The 19091-nt window shown below is 41.4% G+C and overlaps 1 protein-coding gene across 2 annotated transcripts in view; it reads right to left on the minus strand.

The window, feature by feature from the left end:
• Window positions 1-19091, minus strand: part of BAZ1B (bromodomain adjacent to zinc finger domain 1B) — a 98883-nt gene that overhangs the window by 66687 nt on the left and 13105 nt on the right. For both annotated transcript variants that reach the window (XM_066382372.1, XM_066382373.1), the window contains exons 3-5: window positions 15853-15997; window positions 10440-10641; window positions 4170-4291 (exon numbers count right to left, since the gene is read on the minus strand). In XM_066382372.1, coding sequence (XP_066238469.1) covers window positions 4170-4291; window positions 10440-10641; window positions 15853-15997 — 469 coding nt within the window. The remainder of the gene's footprint in view (window positions 1-4169; window positions 4292-10439; window positions 10642-15852; window positions 15998-19091) is intronic.

Consider the following 19091-nt stretch of genomic DNA (forward strand, 5'->3'; position numbering starts at 1 on the left):
AAATCATAATTACATCTTTAAAATAGAGCTATAAACTAGCTGGAAGAAAAATTAGAAAAATCTTCAAAGACAGAATATTATTGAATTCCTAGGCAATTTGTCAATATGTATCAAAGTCCTAAAAATGTTTATACCCATTGAACCAACAATTTATCTTCCTATATTAAAAATTTAGAAGTAGGCCCTGGCTGGGTAGCTCAGCTGGTTAGACTGTTGCCCCGGTAAGTTATGGTTAGAAAAATACACTGCTCACAAAAATTAGGGGATCAGGGAACATGCAGATATTCCAGTACTTTTAGCCTTTTGTATAGTACATTTTCACCAATGAAATAAAAGTTGGTTTTGCATCTTATTTGCATAACTGAACAACTTTCTTTGACTTGTTTGCTTTTCTGATGTTCTTTGTTTAATAAAAAGCAATCAAACACGGCCCTGGCCGGTTGGCTCAGTGGTAGAGCTTAGGCCTGGCGTGTGAAAGCCCCAGGTTCAATTCCCAGCCAGGGCACACAGAAGAGTGCTTCTCCATCCTTCTCCTTTCTCTCCGTCTCTCTCTTCCCTTCCCCCAGCCTAGGCTCCATTGGAGCAAAGTTGGCCCAACCACTGAGGATGGCTCCCTGGCCTCTACCTGAGGGCCTAGAATGGCTCCGACTGCAGCAATGCCCCAGAGGGGCTGAGCATGTCCCCTGGTGGGCATGCCAGGTGGATCCTGGTTGAGCACATGCAGGAGTCTGTCTGTCTGCCTCCCCCTCAACCCCTAGCTTCTCACTTCCGAAAAATAACAAAAAAAAAAAGGCAATCAAATACTTTTTTTATTGCTTTATATTCATTTTTAAATATCCCCCAATTAAATCAGGACAAACTTACTAGAATCATCTAGGGTGCTATTAAAATGCATTACCCCAAACTTATTGAATCGGAAAAATCTCTGGCAGTAGAGCCTGGGAATCCTTGTTTTTTTTTTCCTTTTATTATTTATGCTAAATTTACTCCCGCGCTGTAAGTTTTTATTTCTTCAGTTTTTTTCTGGAATATTTTTTTTTTCTGTGCAACCTCCTCTTCTGGTTTTGTTTTTTTGTGTGTTTTTTGGTATTTTTCTGAAGTTGGAAACGGGGAGGCATCCCGTATGCGCCCGACCAGGATCCACCCAGCATGCCCACCAGGGGGCGATGCTCTGCCCATCTGGGGCGTCGCTCTGTTGCAACCAGAGCCATTCCAGCACCTGAGGCAGAAGCCATGGAGCCATCCTCAGCGCTTGGGCCAACTTTGCTCCAATGGAGCCTTGGCTGTGGGAGGGGAAGAGAGAGACAGAGAGGAAGGAGAGGGGGAGGGGTGGAGAAGCAGATGGGCGCTTCTTCTGTGTGCCCTGGCTGGGAATTGAACCCAGGACTCCTGCACGCCAGGCCAACGTTCTACCACTGAGTCAACCGGCCAGGGCCTCCTCTTCTGGTTTAAGAACAATCTTCTCTTTTTCAATACGAATCATCTCAGTTTTACAGAAAGAGATCATGTAAGAGTTAATCTGCACATGAGCCCTGTAAGTTGTGTGCTGCGTATTGTGAGCTTTGTGTACCTGGATGTGCTCCATGACCAAAGAATCTCCATCTAAACCTGAAACTTCAGTATTATTCTATGCATTTTTAAGCATGTGCAGCAAAAAAAGCACTTTTAGGGTCAGCCTCACTATTTAGGCTGGGCACACCTACCAACTCCACCACTGTAACAAAATGGCTCACATTGCTTCTGTCAAGTTACATCCTTCAAATACTTAGCCTCTTTAAATATACATACCCCTGGTGGCCTGGGAAGTTTCCTGAGTTCTTAAAGTGACCATGAAGATTTGAACCTGTTACTTTGTATGATTTTGTGGGGTTTTCTGAGTCAAGTGAATAGTGAACCATTTTTAAAGGTCACCTCTGACTACTTTGGGAAGAGCTACATTTTTAATCAACTCCCCTTTTTGATTATCATATATACCACAACCCTCCCAATCACCTTTCCTAAATGAAGAACTTCAATAGAATTATTAAATTTCTCAGGCCTCAGCTATTTTCTATAAAGTTAAACATAAAGAAAAATGTACAGCTGCCTTCCAACTGGTTAACCTACCATCCCACTTCTTTCTTACATACTGGTATATAAGTACCTGAAAGAAATATGCCATATTTAATAAAATCTAAGATGTTATTCACAAAAAATATTATTTTATGTACAAAGAAGAAAAAAATTCATGCCAACTGATTTTAAGATATACACTGATAATAAATTTAAAAATATATGAAAAATGGCCCTGACCAGTAAGCTCAGTGGATACAGCATCACCCTGGCATGCAGACATCCCAGGTCTGATCCCTGGTCAAGATACACATGAAAAATAACCATCTACTTCTCTTCCCCTCCCTCTCCCCCTTCTCCTCTCTCTTCCTCTCTCACAGCCAGTGGCTCAACCGCATGTAGACCCTGGATGCTGATAATTCAGTTGGTCCGAGAATAAGCCTTAGGCACTAAGGACAGCTCAGCTGATTCAAGAATCAGCCCCAGGGCCTGGCCAGTCGGCTCAGCAGAAGAGTGTCTGCCCCGCATGCGGAAGTCCAGAGTTCAATTCCCATCCAGGGCACACAGGAGAAATGCCCATCTGCTTCTCCACCCTTCTCCCTTTCCTTTCTATCTCTCTTCCCCTCCTGAAGCCAGGGCTCCATTGTAGCAAAGTTGGCCCAGGTGCTGAGGATGGCTCCATGGCCTCAGCCTCAGGCACTAGAATGGCTCCAATTGTAGTGGAGCAACGTCCCAGATGGGCAGAGCATAGCTCCGTGGTGGGCATGCTGGGTGGATCCTGGTCAGGCGCTTATGGGAGTCTGTCTGACTCCCCCACCCCACCCCGCTTTTCACTTCGGAAAAATACCAAATAAATAAATAAACAAATAGCCTGACCAGGCGGTTGCACAGTGGATAGAGCGTCTGACTGGGATGTGGAGGACCCAGGTTCAAGACCCCGAGGTCGCCAGCTCGAGCACGGGCTCATCTGGCTTGAGCAAAGCTCACCAGCTTGGACCCAAGGTCTCTGGCTAGAGCAAGGGGTTACTCAGTCTGCTGTAGCCCCACTGTAAAGGCACATATGAGAAAGCCATCAATGAACAACTAAGTGTCACAACGAAAAACTAATGATTGATGTTTCTCATCTCTCTCCATTCCTATCTGTCTGTCCCTATCTATCCCTCTCTCTGACTCTCTCTCTGTCTCTGTAAAAACAACAACAAACAAACAAACAAACAAATAAATAAATAAATAAGCATCAGCCCCAGATGGGGTTACCAGGTGAATCCCTCTCAGGGCGCATATGGCAATATGTCTATCCCCCCTCATCTCACTTAAAAAAAAAGAGAGAGATATGTACGCCTTAGAATCAAACACAGTACTAAGTTACTTTAAGGGTTTTACTAGGTTAGTTCCACAGATTCCTTGTAAAAGCACTGATTATTGTTAACTCAAGTTTCTGAATTTAATTACATTACAAATTGCTCTACTTTTAATTGGGAAGAGCTATTACCTCGGGCAGTCTGAAAATGGAGGAAACAGATTCGTTGTTTTTTTTTCTTCCTTTTCCTTTTTTTCTTTTTAGTGAGAGAAGGGAAGATAAACAGACTCCCACATGTGAACTAAATGGGATCCACCCTGCAACCTCTGTCTGGAGCCAAGCTTGAGTCTACTGAGCTATTTTTAGCACCTGAGGCTAATGCAATGGGACTAACAAAGGGACTCTCAAACCAAACAAGACACTGGCCACGGGAGGGGAAGAGGGAGAGAAGGAGATGGTTGCTTTTTTTGTGTGTCCTGACTGGGAATCGAACCCAGGGGCTCTGACGCTCTCTCCACTAAGCCAACCAGCCAGGGCAAGATACCTATTTTTCAAATTGAGTTTGAGACTCAAATGCAAATTACTCTTAACCCCAATAATTCCTATTAAAAGAAAAAGGATATAATTTCCTAGGAAAAAAAATACAACTTAACTTAAAAGTCACAATTATTAAAACTAGAAAACCACTCATAACTTGTAGAAACACATTCATTTACATTTTTCTTTAGCACATTTTCTCTGAGAGAACTAGTCCTACAATATTTTCTTAAACAACATCTACTACATGTAAGAGGATTAATATAAAGTGTCAACTAACCTTATCTTCATTTTGCAGTTTCACATCATATTTGTGAGGCAAAAACTTTGGAGGAGCCCATTTCCTTTCTCCTTTTTTTAATGAAGTAGGGAGTTTTCGTGGAGATCTACGTGCTCTGTCATCTGGTCAAACCAATAGAATATCAGTGAAAAAAATTTTCTTAATTCTATTCATTCATTCATTCACTCATATTGAACACCTATTCTGCACCAGGCAATGAATGATAGGGCACCAAGATGAATCATAAAATCCTTACCTCAACTATATTAGCTCAAGTCTAGGGGCAGTCAACAAAAAAAAAATGTGGTTAATAATATTATAGAGATGGTTACAGAAAATAATATGAGGAGAGAGAGCAAAAATGTCTAACTTAGGAAGATAGTCAGAAAAGGTCTAGAAAGAAGAATATGACTTGTTCAGAGATTGCAGTAATGAGTACAAGTGAATATAATCTAGAGTACACTTACTGAAAAAAAAAATTCAGACTAAAGAGGTAAGCAGGGGACATATTATTAAGAACATTGTATACAGTTTAAAGAGATTGGAATTTGTCTTGTGGGCACTAGAAAAACAGGATTTCTGGTCTAACTAAGTAGATGTATATTTTGGAAAGATTACTAGTATGAAAAGACTAAGGTAAAAAATAAATTTTTAGCAGTTAAAAAATGAATAAAATGGGAAAGTGAGACTGAACATAAGAAAATCAGAAGATACAACACTAAACATCTGAATTAACACAACTGGAATGGAGAAGACTATCAAAAGGTATTTACAAGACAGACCTAGTAAACAACAAGATGTGGGAATGTAAAGGCTTCCAAGTTTTCTGCCTTTGGGTATAAGTAGATAAAACTGAGTAAGAAAATGTTAAAAAATAAAGAGGTTTCTGTTTCCCTGCCCTGGGGGAAGACAACATAAAGAGTGAAAGGATTAACTTAGCTTTTATGTGTGTTAAATGTAAATTGCCTGGAACACATACAGAGTTAAGAAATTAAGTTGATCAAGGTTTGGGAACCATCACCCTACATATAGATTAAGGGTTTAAAACTGTGTGCATGAATAAAATATAATAGTAGATTTATATTAAAAAATACAAGGGCAGGCATGACCAGGCAGTGAAACAGTGGATAAAACATTGGCCTGGGATGCTGACGACCCAGGTTCAAAACCCCAAGGTCCCAGCTTGAGTACGGGCTCATTTGGTTTGAGCACAGGGTCACTGGCTTGAGCATGGGATCAGAGATGTGACTCCACGGTTGCTGGCTTGAGCCCAAAGTTGATGGCTTGAAGCCCAAGGTCGCTAGCTTGAGCCCAAGATTGCTGGCTTGAGCAAGGGTTCACTGGCACAGCTGGAAGCCCTTGGTCAAGTCTCATATGAGAAATCAATGAACAACAAAGGTCCCACACTATGAGTTGATGTTTTTCATCTCTCCCCCTTCCTGTCTGTCAGGCTGTCTGTATCTCTCGTTAAAAACAAACAAAAAAACAAAAACAAAGGCAGAACAAAACCCTACGCAAAGAAAAACTAAGGAATAGCAGGAAAAAGAAAATAAAAAATGCTTGACCAGGTGGTGGCATAGTGGATAGAGCGTTGGCCTAAGACACTGAGGACCCAGGTTCTAAATCGCAAGGTCACTGGCTTGAGCATGAGACCACAGATGTGACTCCATGGTCGCTGGCTTGAAGCCCAAGGTCATTGGCTTGAGCCCAAGATTACTGGCTTGAGCAAGGGGTCACTGGCTTGGCTAGAGCTCCCAGTCAAGGCACATATAAGAAAGCAATCAATGGACAACTAAGGTGCTACAACAAAGAATTGATGCTTCTCATCCCTCTTCCTTCCTGCCTGTCTGTCTCTCTCTCTCACTTTAAAAAAAAGAAAAAAAGCCCTGGCCGGTGCAATAGTCCCAGGTTCGATTCCCGGCCAGGGCACACAGGAGAAGCGCCCATCTGCTTCTCCACCCCTCCCCCTCTCCTTCCTCTCTGTCTCTCTCTTCCCCTCCCGCAGCGAGGCTCCATTGGAGCCAAGATGGCCCGGGCGCTGGGGATGGCTCCTTGGCCTCTGCCCCAGGCGCTGGAGTGGCTCTGGTAGCAATGAAGCGACGCCCCGGAGGGGCAGAACATCGCCCCCTGGTGGGCAGAGCGTCGCCCCCTGGTGGGCGTGCCAGGTGGACCCCAGTCGGGCGCATGCGGGAGTCTGTCTGACTGTCTCTCCCCGTTTCCAGCTTCAGAAAAATACAAAAAAAAGAAAAAAAAAACCAGAAAAGTAATTGGAGCTGCAGTATCAAATAAATTAAAAAATATAATTGTAACCAACAGTGTTAAATGTAACAGAAAAGAAATCAGTGTATCTATCAAGTACAGGGGTCATCTATAATATTATTAGGAACAAATCAGGAGTAAAGAAGCAGAAGTTAGCCTGGCCTGTGGTTGTGCAATAGATAAATGATCAACCTGAAATGTTGAGGTTACTGGTTCAAAGCCCAGGGCTTACTCAGTCAAGGTATATAAAACAAGCAATCAATGAACAACTAAAGTGAAGGAGCTATGAGCTCATTCTTCTCACTCCCCACCCCTCATTCTCCTTTCTCTATAAAATCAATAAATAAAATCTTAAGAAAAATAAAAGCAGAAGTTAGACTACATAATAGCATAATGAATATATTGATGGTCACAAGAGGAGACAACATCTCATCAATCTTGGTTTGACTGAATAACAGAAATAGAACAGGATCAAAGAATAATGTGTGGGTTTCTATGTTTGTTTTTAGAACATGGGACTTTATAAGTTGAAAAGAACCATTAGAGAAAAGGTTAAAAAACACTGTTATGTAAAATGATAAAAAGTTAACTAACTTAATCCTTGAGAAAGGAGGGAACAGAATTCAAATTGCAAGTATCTTAGCTCCCTAAGATAAAAAAAAAACAGAGCCTGACCAGGTGGTGGGGCAGTGGATAGAGCATCGGACTGGGATGCGGAAGGACCCAGGTTCGAGACCTCGAGGTCGCCAGCTTGAGCGCAGGCTCATCTGGCTTGAGCAAAGAGCTCACCAGCTTGGACCCAAGGTCGCTGGCTCCAGCAGGGGGTTACGCGGTCTGCTGAAGGCCTACGGTCAAGGCACATGTGAGAAAGCAATCAATGAACAACTAAGAAGTCGCAACGCGCAACGAGAAACTGATAATTGATGCTTCTCATCTCTCTCCATTCCTATCTGTGTGTCCCTGTCTATCTCTGCCTCCGTAAAAAAAAAAAAAAAAACAGAAATTTATAACAAGGAGGTTAAGAACACAAACTGAAGGCCTTGGCCGGTTGGCTCAGCGGTAGAGCGTCGGCCTAGTGTGCGGAGGACCTGGGTTCGATTCCCGGCCAGGGCACATAGGAGAAGCGCCCATTTGCTTCTCCACCCCTCCGCCGCGCTTTCCTCTCTGTCTCTCTCTTCCCCTCCCGCAGCCAAGGCTCCATTGGAGCAAAGATGGCCCGGGTGCTGGGCATGGCTCTGTGGCCTCTGCCTCAGGCGCTAGAGTGGCTCTGGTCGCAATATGGCGACGCCCAGGATGGGCAGAGCATCGCCCCCTGGGGGGCAGAGCACCGCCCCTGGTGGGTGTGCCGGGTGGATCCCGGTCGGGCGCATGCGGGAGTCTGTCTGACTGTCTCTCCCTGTTTCCAGCTTCAGAAAAATGAAAAAAAAAAGAAAAAAGAACACAAACTGAAAATATCCTGCCTGCCTGACCGGGCAGCAGCACAGTGTATAGAGCGTCAGACTGGGATGCGGAGGACCCAGGTTCAAGACCCCGAGGTCACCAGCTTGGGCGAGGGCTCATCTGGTTTGAGCAAAGCTCACCAGCTTGGACCCAAGGTCGCTGGCTCGAGCAAGGGGTCACTTGGTCTGCTGCAGCCCCACAGTCAAGGCACATATGAGAAAGCAATCAATGAACTAAGGTGTCACAATGAAAAACTAATGATTGATGATGCTTCTCATCTCTCTCTGTTCTTGTCTGTCTGTCCCTATCTATCCCTCTCTCTGACTCTCTCTGTCACTGTAAAAAAAAAAAAAATCCTGCCTAACCTATACTACATTTCTTTTATCCATAAAGTAGAAAGCAAGGTCACCTAGTGAGAAAATACTTAGTATACTGAAATCTGCCTATCATTTCTACGGAAATTCTAATCAAATTTTCCCCTGAAAACACTCAGAAGACATCATAACACTAATTCTTCAGCCTGCCCACCACTCTTTCCACATCCTAGTAATAACATTATATCCCAACAACTAAAAACTAAACTGGGACATATAGCCTGACCAGGTGGTGGTGCAGGTGGTGCAGTGGATAGAGTCAGACTGGGATGTGAAGGACCCAGGTTCGAGACCCCGAGGTCGCCAGATTGAGCGCGGGCTCATCTGGTTTGAGCAAGGCTTACCAGCTTGAGCCCAACGTTGCTGGCTCAAGCAAGGGGTCCCTCGGTCTACTGTAGCCCCCCCCCCCCCCCGTCAAGGCACATATGAGAAAGCAATCAATGATCAACTAAGGAGCCGCAACAAAGAATTGATGTTTCTCATCTCTCTCCCTTCCTGTCTGTATGTCCCTATCTGTCCCTTTCTCCTACTCTCTATGACAAAAGAAATAAGAATGTAAAGGGCCTATATACTGAAAACTACAAAGCATTACTAAAGAAAATTGAAAAAGACACAATAAATGGAAAAATATAAACTGGGGCATATAACATCCTAAAAAAGAAGCTAAAGCCTACAACTAGGGGTTCCTGGTACATGATGCCTAAAACATAAAATTACCAACTGTATCACATCATTGGTAGCGAACTGATGTTTCCAGAACAAGTGTTAGAAGAATTATTATCAGTTATCACCTAACGAAAACACTTATATCAACATCAAGTCTTGGGAAATTAAAGTATTGCACGTATTAGAAAACTTCAATACCAAAAAGTAAGAAGAGAGAAACTGAAAAACATAAGACATTAGTATTCATATTACAGACTGAAAAACACACTGATGTTATCTGAAGTATCAACAACTGGGGGGGGACCAGCTAGCTAGCTACAAGAGTACCTAATGTTTCCTTGGGGAAAATATATAAAAAGTTTTCTTGGGGCCCTGACCAGTGGCTCAGTGGATAGTGTTGGCCCAGGGTATGAACATTCCAAGTTCAATTCCAGGTCAGGGCACACAGAGAAGTTACCATCTGCCTCTCCCCCCCTTCCCTCTCCCCTTCCCTCTCCCCCTCCCTCTCCCGCAGCCAGTGGCTCAATAGGTTTGAGTGTGGCCCTGGTTGCTGAGGATAGCTCCAATGGAGCACATCAGTCTCAGGCACTAAAAATAGCTCAGTACTAGAGCATTAGCCGAAGAAGAGGTTGCCATGTGGATCCCAGTCAGGGCGCATATGTGGGGAGTCTGCCTCACTATCTCCCCTTCTCTTACCTAAAAAAAAAAAAGTTTCCTTGGGACTATATAAGGACACCCTCTAAAACACACCTGCACATCAACCAACGAATGCATAAACAAGTGTAACAACAAAACTCATAGTTTCTCTCAAATCAATAAAAAGATTTTTAATTAAAAAACAAAACAAAACAAAACTGAACATATCTAAAACATCTAGAAAGACAAAACAGAATGGAAAACAGAGCATAGCACTCTCATGTAATATTCCTTTTTTTCCTTTGTATTTTTCTGAAGTGAGATAGACTCCCAGAATATGCCCAACAGGGATTCACCTGGCATGCCCACCAGGGGGCAATGCTCTACCCATCTGGAGCCATTGCTCCTTTGCAACCAGAGCCATTCTAGGTGCCTGAGGTGAAGGTCATGGAGCCATCCTCAACACCCAGGCCAACTTTGCTCCAGTAGAGCCTTGGCTGCAAGAGGGGAAGAGAGAAATAGAGAAAGGAGAGGGGGGAGGGGGGAGAAGCAGATGGGTGCTTCTCCTGTGTGCCCTGGCTGGAAATCAAACCAGGGACTTCCACTCGCCAGGCCGATGCTCTACCACTGAGTCAACTGGCCAGGGCTCTTTGCCTTCTTGAGTAACTAGGTATGTGCACGCAGATTTCTATAAGAAGAAATGACTCAGTGGTCTTAACTGTGTAGGAAGATTTAAGTTGTGATTCGCTTTGTGGATATTTTACTTGTTTTCTGAATCAGAAAAAACATATCTATCTAGCTACAAAACTCAATTATAAATTTAATTGCTAGAGAACTCAAAAAGATTTGTGTATAATAAAATAGAGTCATATAGGAAATCTAGCATTATACATACTAATAGTCTCTCTCCTTCCTTCATCCTCTTTTATAACTGCCTCCTTCTTCTGATGCTCCTGAGCAATTTGGCTAGAATTCTCTTTGTCACTTGAGGGAGAATCACAGGCACCATCAGATTTCTTCTCCGTGGCCTCTTCATCTACTTTCTCCAAAGGATGAATCTTTACAATCCTCACCCTGAGCATTTTTTCCTTTCCAACCTATAAAGGACACAGGAGTGAGAATCAGAGATAATAAATTAAAACTAAAAACCTCAAGATAATGCTTAGAATATATTAGCCAATATACATTTTACCCCACCTAACAAAAATTCACTAAAACTCTATAAAGTATCAACCAAGTACAGTGATTTTTTTCAATTTTATTTCTTAGACTTCCAAGTTAAAAAAATGGCATCTTTTTTCCCCTATTCATTATTTTTCTTATCATTTTACTCTAATAACTATTGATTTCTTGTCATTATTTTTCAATTATAGGTAACATTCAATATTATATTAGTTTCAGGTATATAGGATAGTGATTAGACATTTATATAGTTTACGAAGTCATCCCCTGCTAAGTCCAGTACCCACCTGACACCATACATGGTTACTATAATATTGTTGACTATATTCCCTATGCTGTCCTGTAACTGCTAATTTGTACTTCACCTTTTCACCCAGTAAACTGTAACAAGTTAAAAAAATTAAATGATCACAATCTAGTTTATAATTCATGTACTTCGTACTAAGTCCAAAGGGCTATCACGGCACAAATCTCAGATATTTGTAAATACAGTTCAATATTTCCATTTTATAGTCAACTGTAAATATGGATGTCTATTTCAGAATCACCTACTAAAAAGCTTTATTATTTTTTATTTAGTGATTAATTTTAGAGAGGCAGGGGAGAAATGTGGGGGGGGAGAATAAAGAGAGAGAGAAACATCAATTTGCTGTTCCACCCATTTATGCATTCATGGTTTGATTCTTTTATGTGCTCTGACCCAGGATCAAACCTACAACTGTAGTGAATTGGAACGATGATCTAACCAACAGAGGTAACCAGCCAGAGCAAAAGACTATCTTTTCTTAATTACCTTTCCACCTCTTATCAAAAATCACTTGTGTGCGTGTATCTGTTTCCGAATGCTATTGTGTTCCACTCATCTACTTGTCTAAATTTACACCAATTTCACAGCATCTTAAAATTAATACTATACTTTAAAATTTAAAGGCTCAAAATCAGACAGTACTAGCCTGCTAATTCTGTTGTTCTACAAAATTGTTCTAGCTAGATTTTTTGCACTTCCAAATGAATTTTACAATTGGCTTGGCAATTTCTACAAAAAATCTGCTGAGAAATTACTGCAATTGTGTTTGAATCTATATATCAACTTAAGGAAAACTGACATTAACAATATTGTTTTCTGACCCATTAACAAGAAATACTGTATTACCCCATGTATAAGACACACCTTTCCCCCCACAATAAGACACACACCTTTCCCCCACACTGAAAAATTTAGGGTCTAAAAACTGAATGTGTCTTATACAGTGGTTGTAGGGGTTTTGTTACTTGCATTTCCTGCTTTTTCACATTTGTTTTTGTGCTCAGTGTTGTAGATGAATAAAACTTGAGTTCAATAACTTCATGTATTTTTTTTTTAATTTCGGGACCAAAAATTGAGGTGCTCTTATACATGGGGAAATATGGTACTTCTCCATTATTTAAGGTCTTCAATAGCCCTCAGCAGTGTTTTAGAATTTTTAGGTATAGGTCATGCAAATCTTGTCAGGTTTACTTCTTATATATTTTCCAATATATTGAAGTAGTAGTGTTTTTTTTAATTTAAATTTCAAACTGTTCATTGCTAACAGAAAAATAAATACAAATTAGTTTTTGGCCCTGGCAGGTTGGCTCAGTAATAGAGTATCAGCAGGGCATCTGAGAGTCCCAGGTTCGATTTCCGGTCAGAGCACATAGGAGAAGAGCCCATAGGCTTTTCCACCGCTCCCCCTCTCCTTCCTCTCTATCTCTCTCTTCCCCTCCCGCAGCCAAGGCTCCACTGGAGCAAAGTTGGCCCAGAAGCTGAGGACATCTCCATGGCCTCCACCTCAGGTGCTAGAATGACTCGGGCCACAACGGAGCAACACCCTAGATGGGCAGAGCATCATCCCCAGGTGGGCATGCCAGGTGGATCCCGATTGGGTGCATGCGGGAGTCTGTCTGCCTCCCACCTTCTAACTTTGGAAAAATAAATAAATAAATAAATAAATAAATAAATAAATAAATAAAAATTAATTTTTTTTGGTTGGTTTTTTTTTTTTTAAGAGACAGAGAGAGAGAGAGTCAGAGAGAGGGATAGACAGGGACATGCAGACAGGAACAGAGAGATGAGAAGCATCAATCATTAGTTTTTCGTTGCACGTTGCGACACCTTAGTTGTTCATTGATTGCTTTCTCATATGTGCCTTGACCGCGGGCCTTCAGCAGTCCGAGTAATCCCTTGCTCAAGCCAGTGACCTTGGGCTCAAGCTGGTGAGCTTTTGCTCAAACCGGATGAGCCCGTGCTCAAGCTGGCGACCTCAGGGTCTCGAACATGGGTCCTGGGCATCCCAGTCCAACGCTCTATCCACTGCGCCACCGCCTGATCAGGCAGTTTTTGTATATTTATCTTATATCCTGCTATTTACTAGTTCTAGTGGCTTTTATGATAGATTACATGAGATTTACAACAAACAATCAAGAATAAAGATAACTTTACTTCTTTCTTTCCAATTTGGATGACTTTTATTTCTTTTTCTTGATATACTGCACTGGCTAGAACCTTTATTACAATGTTAAATAGAGCCTGGTCTGTAGTGGCATGATGGGATAAATCATAGACTGTAGAGGTCACCAGTTTAAAACTCAGGCTTGCCTGGTCAAGGCACATACAACAAGCAATCAATGAACAACTAAGGTGAAGCAATTACATAGTGATACTTCTTGCTCCCCCACCCCTGCTCTCTCTGTAAAATCAGTAAGTAAAATCTTTAAATGTAGACAATTCAGTCTTTTACCGTTAGGTATGATGCTAACTGCAGGTAATAGCCTGTCAGGTTGAAAAGGTTTCTTTCTATTTTTGCTGAGAGTTTTTATTAGGAATTGATGTTGAATTTTATCACATGTTTTTTTGTGTGTAAACTGAGATGATCATATGGTTTTCCTTTTTTTATAATTTATTGATCTTTTTAGAGAAAGGAGAAGAGGAAGAAAAGGAAGGGGGGAGAACGAAGGAGAGAGAGGAAGAGAAAGACAGAGGGAGAAGCAGGGAGAGGGGAAGAGAGAAAGAAACTTTGATTTGCTGTTCCATCCATTTATGCATTCATTGGCTTTTTTTTTTTTTTTTTTTACAGAGACAGAGCGAGAGAGGGATAGACAAGGACAGACAGACAGGAACAGAGAGAGATGAGAAGCATCAATCATTAGTTTTTCATTGCGCGTTGCAACACCTTAGTTGTTCATTGATTGCTTTCTTATATGTGCCTTGACCATGGGCCTTCAGCAGTCCGAGTAACACCTTGCTGGAGCCAGCAACCCTGGGTTCAAGCTGGTGGGCTTTTGCTCAAACCAGATGAGCCCGCACTCAAGCTGGTGACCTCGGGGTCTCAAACCTGGGTCTCTGCATCCCAGTCCGACACTCTATCCACTGCGCCACTGCCTGGTCAGGCGGCTTTTTTTTTTTAAGCAAGTAAGACAGAGACAGGAAGGAGATGAGAAACATCAACTCATAATTGTGTCACTTCAACTCGTAGTTGTGTCACTTAAGTTGTTCACGGATTGCTTCTCTTATGTTCCTTGATTGGTGGGTTCCAGCCGAGCCAGTGACCCCTTGGTTCAAGCCAGTGACTCTTGGCTTTAAACCAGCGACCTCTGGGCTCAAACCAGCGACCATGGGATCATGTCTATGATCCCACACTCAATCTGGCAACCTTGGGGCTTTGAACCTGGGTCTTCAGCATCCCAGGTGTTGTCTGGGATATCAACTATGCCACCACCTGCTCAGGCTCACTGGTTGATTCTTGTATGTACCCTGACTGGAGGAATTGAACCTGCAACTTTGGCATATCAGATAATGCACTAATCAACTGAACTACCCAGCCAGGGTATTATTGACATTTTTAATGACCAAGAGTATGATCTGCCTTAGTAAATTATGCACTTGAAAGGAATATGTATTTTGCAGTAGTAAGTAGAATGTTTTATAAATGACAATTAGGTCAAGTTGGCTGATAGTGTTATTCAAATTTTCTATATTACTGCTGAATATCCCACTATATTTATTTATCACATCATCTAAATCTATTCATCTACTGTAGTTTGCTTCCTTATCTTAGCTATTGTTTTCCTCACTTGAGAAAATATATCCTAACAGCTTTGTAAAGAGCAATGTCAAAGAGTTTATTGTCTACATTTTTATCTAGTTTTATGGGTTCAGATGTAACATTTAAATCTTTAATTTTCGGCCTGACCTGTGGTGGCGCAGTGGATAAAGCGTCAACCTGGAAATGCTGAGATTGCTAGTTCAAAACCCTGGGCTTGCCTAGTCAAGGCACATATGGGAGTTGATGCTTCCTGCTCCTCCCCCCTTCTCTCTCTCTCTCTCTCTCCTCTCTATAATGAATAACTAAAATCTTAAAAATAAAAAAGTAAATCTTTAATTTTCGAATTTACTTTTGTATATGTTGTAAGGAAGTGGTCCAGCCTGATCAGGTGGTGACACAACGGATAGAGCATAGACCTGGGATGCAGACAACCCAGGTTCAAAACCCTGAGGTCACTGGCTTGAGCATGGGCTCACCAGCTTTGGCGTGGGATCATAGACATGATATCATGGTTGCTGGCTTGAAGCCCAAGGTTGCTGGCTTGGGCAAGGGGTCACTCGCTCTGTTGTAGCCTCCCCACACACCTGTCAGGGCACATATGAGAAAGCAGTAGATGAACAACTAAGGTGCCACAACGAAAAATTGATGCTTCTCATCTCTCTCTCCCTTCCCTTCCCCTTCCTCAACTTCTCTTTTTCTCAAATCAATGGGAAAAAAAAAGGATAAGTGATTTTATTTAGGCTAAAGTTTGAAAAGTACTGGCTACTGTTAGCGAGATATTTCATTAAATACAGCTGAAATCACTTACAATTCTTAAAACAATGTAAACCACCTGAGTCTGTTTACTACCTCAACATTTCTGTGCAGATTCCACAAGACATTATATAAAATGACTAGCCCTATTCTAAAATTTGGTCCTTATATTTGATATTAAGTAAAGAAGACTTCATATAACACAATTTTATACACACAAAAATGCATTCTGTACTCTATATTGGAAACTCCAATCCTGATATATGGTCAGTGACTCAAATCACATTAAAAAAAAAAAAAAGCACTTACCTCAAAGTCACATTCTTCTCCCACAGCATATTTGGTCATGATCTCTAACCAAGCAGTATCTACTAACTTCTCTAAGGAGGCTGTGTTATGGTGAACCATTTCCAGAACAAGTTTCTCATACCAGGCAGGAAACTCTTCCTTCAAACTAAATAAATATGGTATTAGTTACCAAGAAAACGCTGAAAAACCTATCCAGAGCTTTAATTCAGGTAAATTCTACCATTTCTTAAGCAAACATAAGCAAGGAACATGAGAAATACAAAGATTAAAAACTGTGTGGGCCCTGGCTGGTTCGCTCAGTGGTAGAGCATCAGCCAGTGTGTGGAAATCCTGGGTTTGATTCCCAGTCACGGCATACAGCAGAAGCACCCATCTGCTTCTCCACCCCTCCCCTTCCAACTTTTCTCTTTCTCTCTCTCTCTCTCCCTCCCCCACTCCTCCTCCTGCAGCCATTGCTCCAGTAGAGCAAATTGGCCCAGGCACTGGGGATGGCTCCATGACCTCTCCCTCAGGTGCTAAGAAGAGCTCGGTTGCTTAGCAATGGAGAAACGCCCTAGATGGGCAGAGCACTGCCCCCTAGTAGGCTTGGTGGGTGAATCCCAGTAGGGGCACACAGGGGAGTCTGTTTCTGCCTCCCCTCCTCTGACTAAAAAATAAATAATATAAAAATTTTTTAAAAAATAAAAATAAAAATGCATGGTGCCTGACCAGGCGGTGGCGCAGTAGATGGAGCGTCAGACTGGTATGTGGAGGACCCAGGTTTGAGACCCCGAGGTCGCCAGCTTGAGCACGGGCTCATCTGGTCTGAACAAAAAGCCCACCGGCTTGAACCCAGGGTCACTGGCTCAAGCAAGGGGTTACTCGGTCTGCTGAAGGCCCGCGGTCAAGGCACATATGAGAAAGCAATCAATGAACAACTAAGGTGTTGCAATGCGCAACAAAAAACTAATGACTGGTGCTTCTCATCTCTCTCCGTTCCTGTCTGTCTGTCCCTGTCTATCCCTCTCTCTGACTCACTGTCTCTGTATAAAATAAATAAATAAATAAAATTTAAAAAAAAACACCACATGGTACATAGGAATAAAAGAATTTATAAATAGTTGTATCAGACTGATCTACTCCAGGTTTTCTCATTTATAAAGTGAAAATAATAGGCACATCATTATTTCCCCCATTAGTTTGTTTTTACAGCAGATTTCCTTTTAGTTGTGAATTATTTATTCATAGCCTTTTGCCATTTTTTTAGTTAGTACACTGTAATGACTATTTGAATTATGTCTGAATCAATAATATGCTTTCATTCATTTAGTTCTCATAATACATTATGACAGTGGTCCCCAACCCCGGGGCCGCAGAGAAAGAATAAATAACTTATATTATTTCCGTTTTATTTATATTTAAGTCTGAACAATGTTTTATTTTTTAAAAATGACCAGATTCCCTCTGTTACATCCAAGACTCGCTCTTGACGCTTGTTTTGTAATTATACACTATTTTTACAATTATATACTATTTAAAAATGCCACAGTTTTTACACCGGTCGCATAATTTTATTTTGTGCATTTATCTGTCCCACCCTAAAGGCTGGTCCGTAAAAATATTTTCTGACATTAAACCAGTTCATGGCCCAAAAAAGGTTGGGGACCACTGCCTTATGAGATATCTAGAATTTTCACTTTATAGATAAGAAGAATAAATCAGGAAGAGTTAACAAAGTGAAATCATGAATGAACTCCAAAACCATTGCAACGTAAAACCATGAGGTAACACTTCATTTATTAAACTAGCAAAAAAGATTTTTAATTATCATACCCAATATGGGCAAATAAATTGTGCAAAGTAACATTCATAAACTGCGGATAGCCTATGTTTCAGCTCTTTTGGGAAGAAGCCTAACAACTATCAAAACCATCAAATGGGCCAAGCCAGTAAGCTCAGTCAGAGCAATGTCCCGAAACACCAAGTTGTGGGTTTGATCCCTGGTCAGGCCACATACAGAAAGTGATCAATGATTGCACAACTAAGTGGAACAACAAAATGCTTCCTTTCTCTCTGTCTCTCCAAAACCAATCAATAAAAAAAAAGACTTAAAAAAAATCATATGCACAAAGATTATTCATTGCTGGATTCCTAACTATAGCAGAAAATAAAAAACTTTAATGGATAGTCATTTGACTCCAATGCTGACCAGAGTTTAATATTTGTGCTGTGGGGTAAGGGGAAGATCAGATATGAGAGCTTTCAGGCAAATGCAAGTATTAGGTTTATTTTCATATTACAGTATTCTCAATCATTCTCTGTGCTGTTTATAACTACAATCATACTCCCTTACAATTAATTAATCCATCAAGTTATCTGCTATTCCCTAGTCACAATAATTAAGATTCTAGTCTACCTGCCTTTAAGGCTGTTGCCTTTGTCCTCTCCTCCCTGTCCTGCTTCTCAGCTTAATCAACCTTCCAAGATGTCCTCAGACTTTCTCAATTTCCTCCAACTTTTCTTGGTCCCTATAAATTCACTCTTTCCATTATGCCTCAGTCACTCAACTTAAAACTTCATTGTCTGTGGTTATTTCTGAGAAGTTGGACAATGATGTTCAAAGTCTTTTACTAACTCTGTATTATTTACATTGTAACAAGTATGTGTTACTCTTTTTTTTGGACAGACAGAAGGGAGAGAGATGAGAAGCATCAATTCTTTGTTGCAGCTCCTTAATTGCTCAGTGATTACTTTCTTATATGTGCCTTGATGGGGGGAGGGGCTACAGCAGAGCGAGTGACCCCTTGCTCAAGCGACCTCAGGGTTGAGAACCTGGGTCCTCCGTGTCCCAGTCTGGTGCTCTATCCACTGTTCCACTGCCTGGTCAGGCAAGTATGTGTTATTTTTATAATTAGAAAAGATTTCTAGTTTAAATAAAACTTATAAAGCCTGTCTTTTTCAGTAATTCCTCCCACCATCCCGTATACTGTTAGCTGTTAAATCGCATAAAGCATTCCCCAAGTGTGTTCTTCAGAACTTCCCTCCAATGTAATCAGTTCTAAGGTCAAAAAAATTTGAAATCCACAAGATTAAACCAAGCTAGTGTCTTTACTACAAGCCTTCTGAAAAATCTTTAATACACTAATGTGTATTATGACTTTTCAAGAAGACTGCAGTGGTTTTCCAAAGTTATAACCAAAAATACCCCTCTTTTCCAAAAAAATTAAGAAACGCCATCTCATTCTTTTAATCCCAATACT

The sequence above is a fragment of the Saccopteryx leptura genome, chromosome 4 (genome assembly GCF_036850995.1).
Source record: "Saccopteryx leptura isolate mSacLep1 chromosome 4, mSacLep1_pri_phased_curated, whole genome shotgun sequence".
Lineage (NCBI taxonomy): Eukaryota > Metazoa > Chordata > Mammalia > Chiroptera > Emballonuridae > Saccopteryx > Saccopteryx leptura.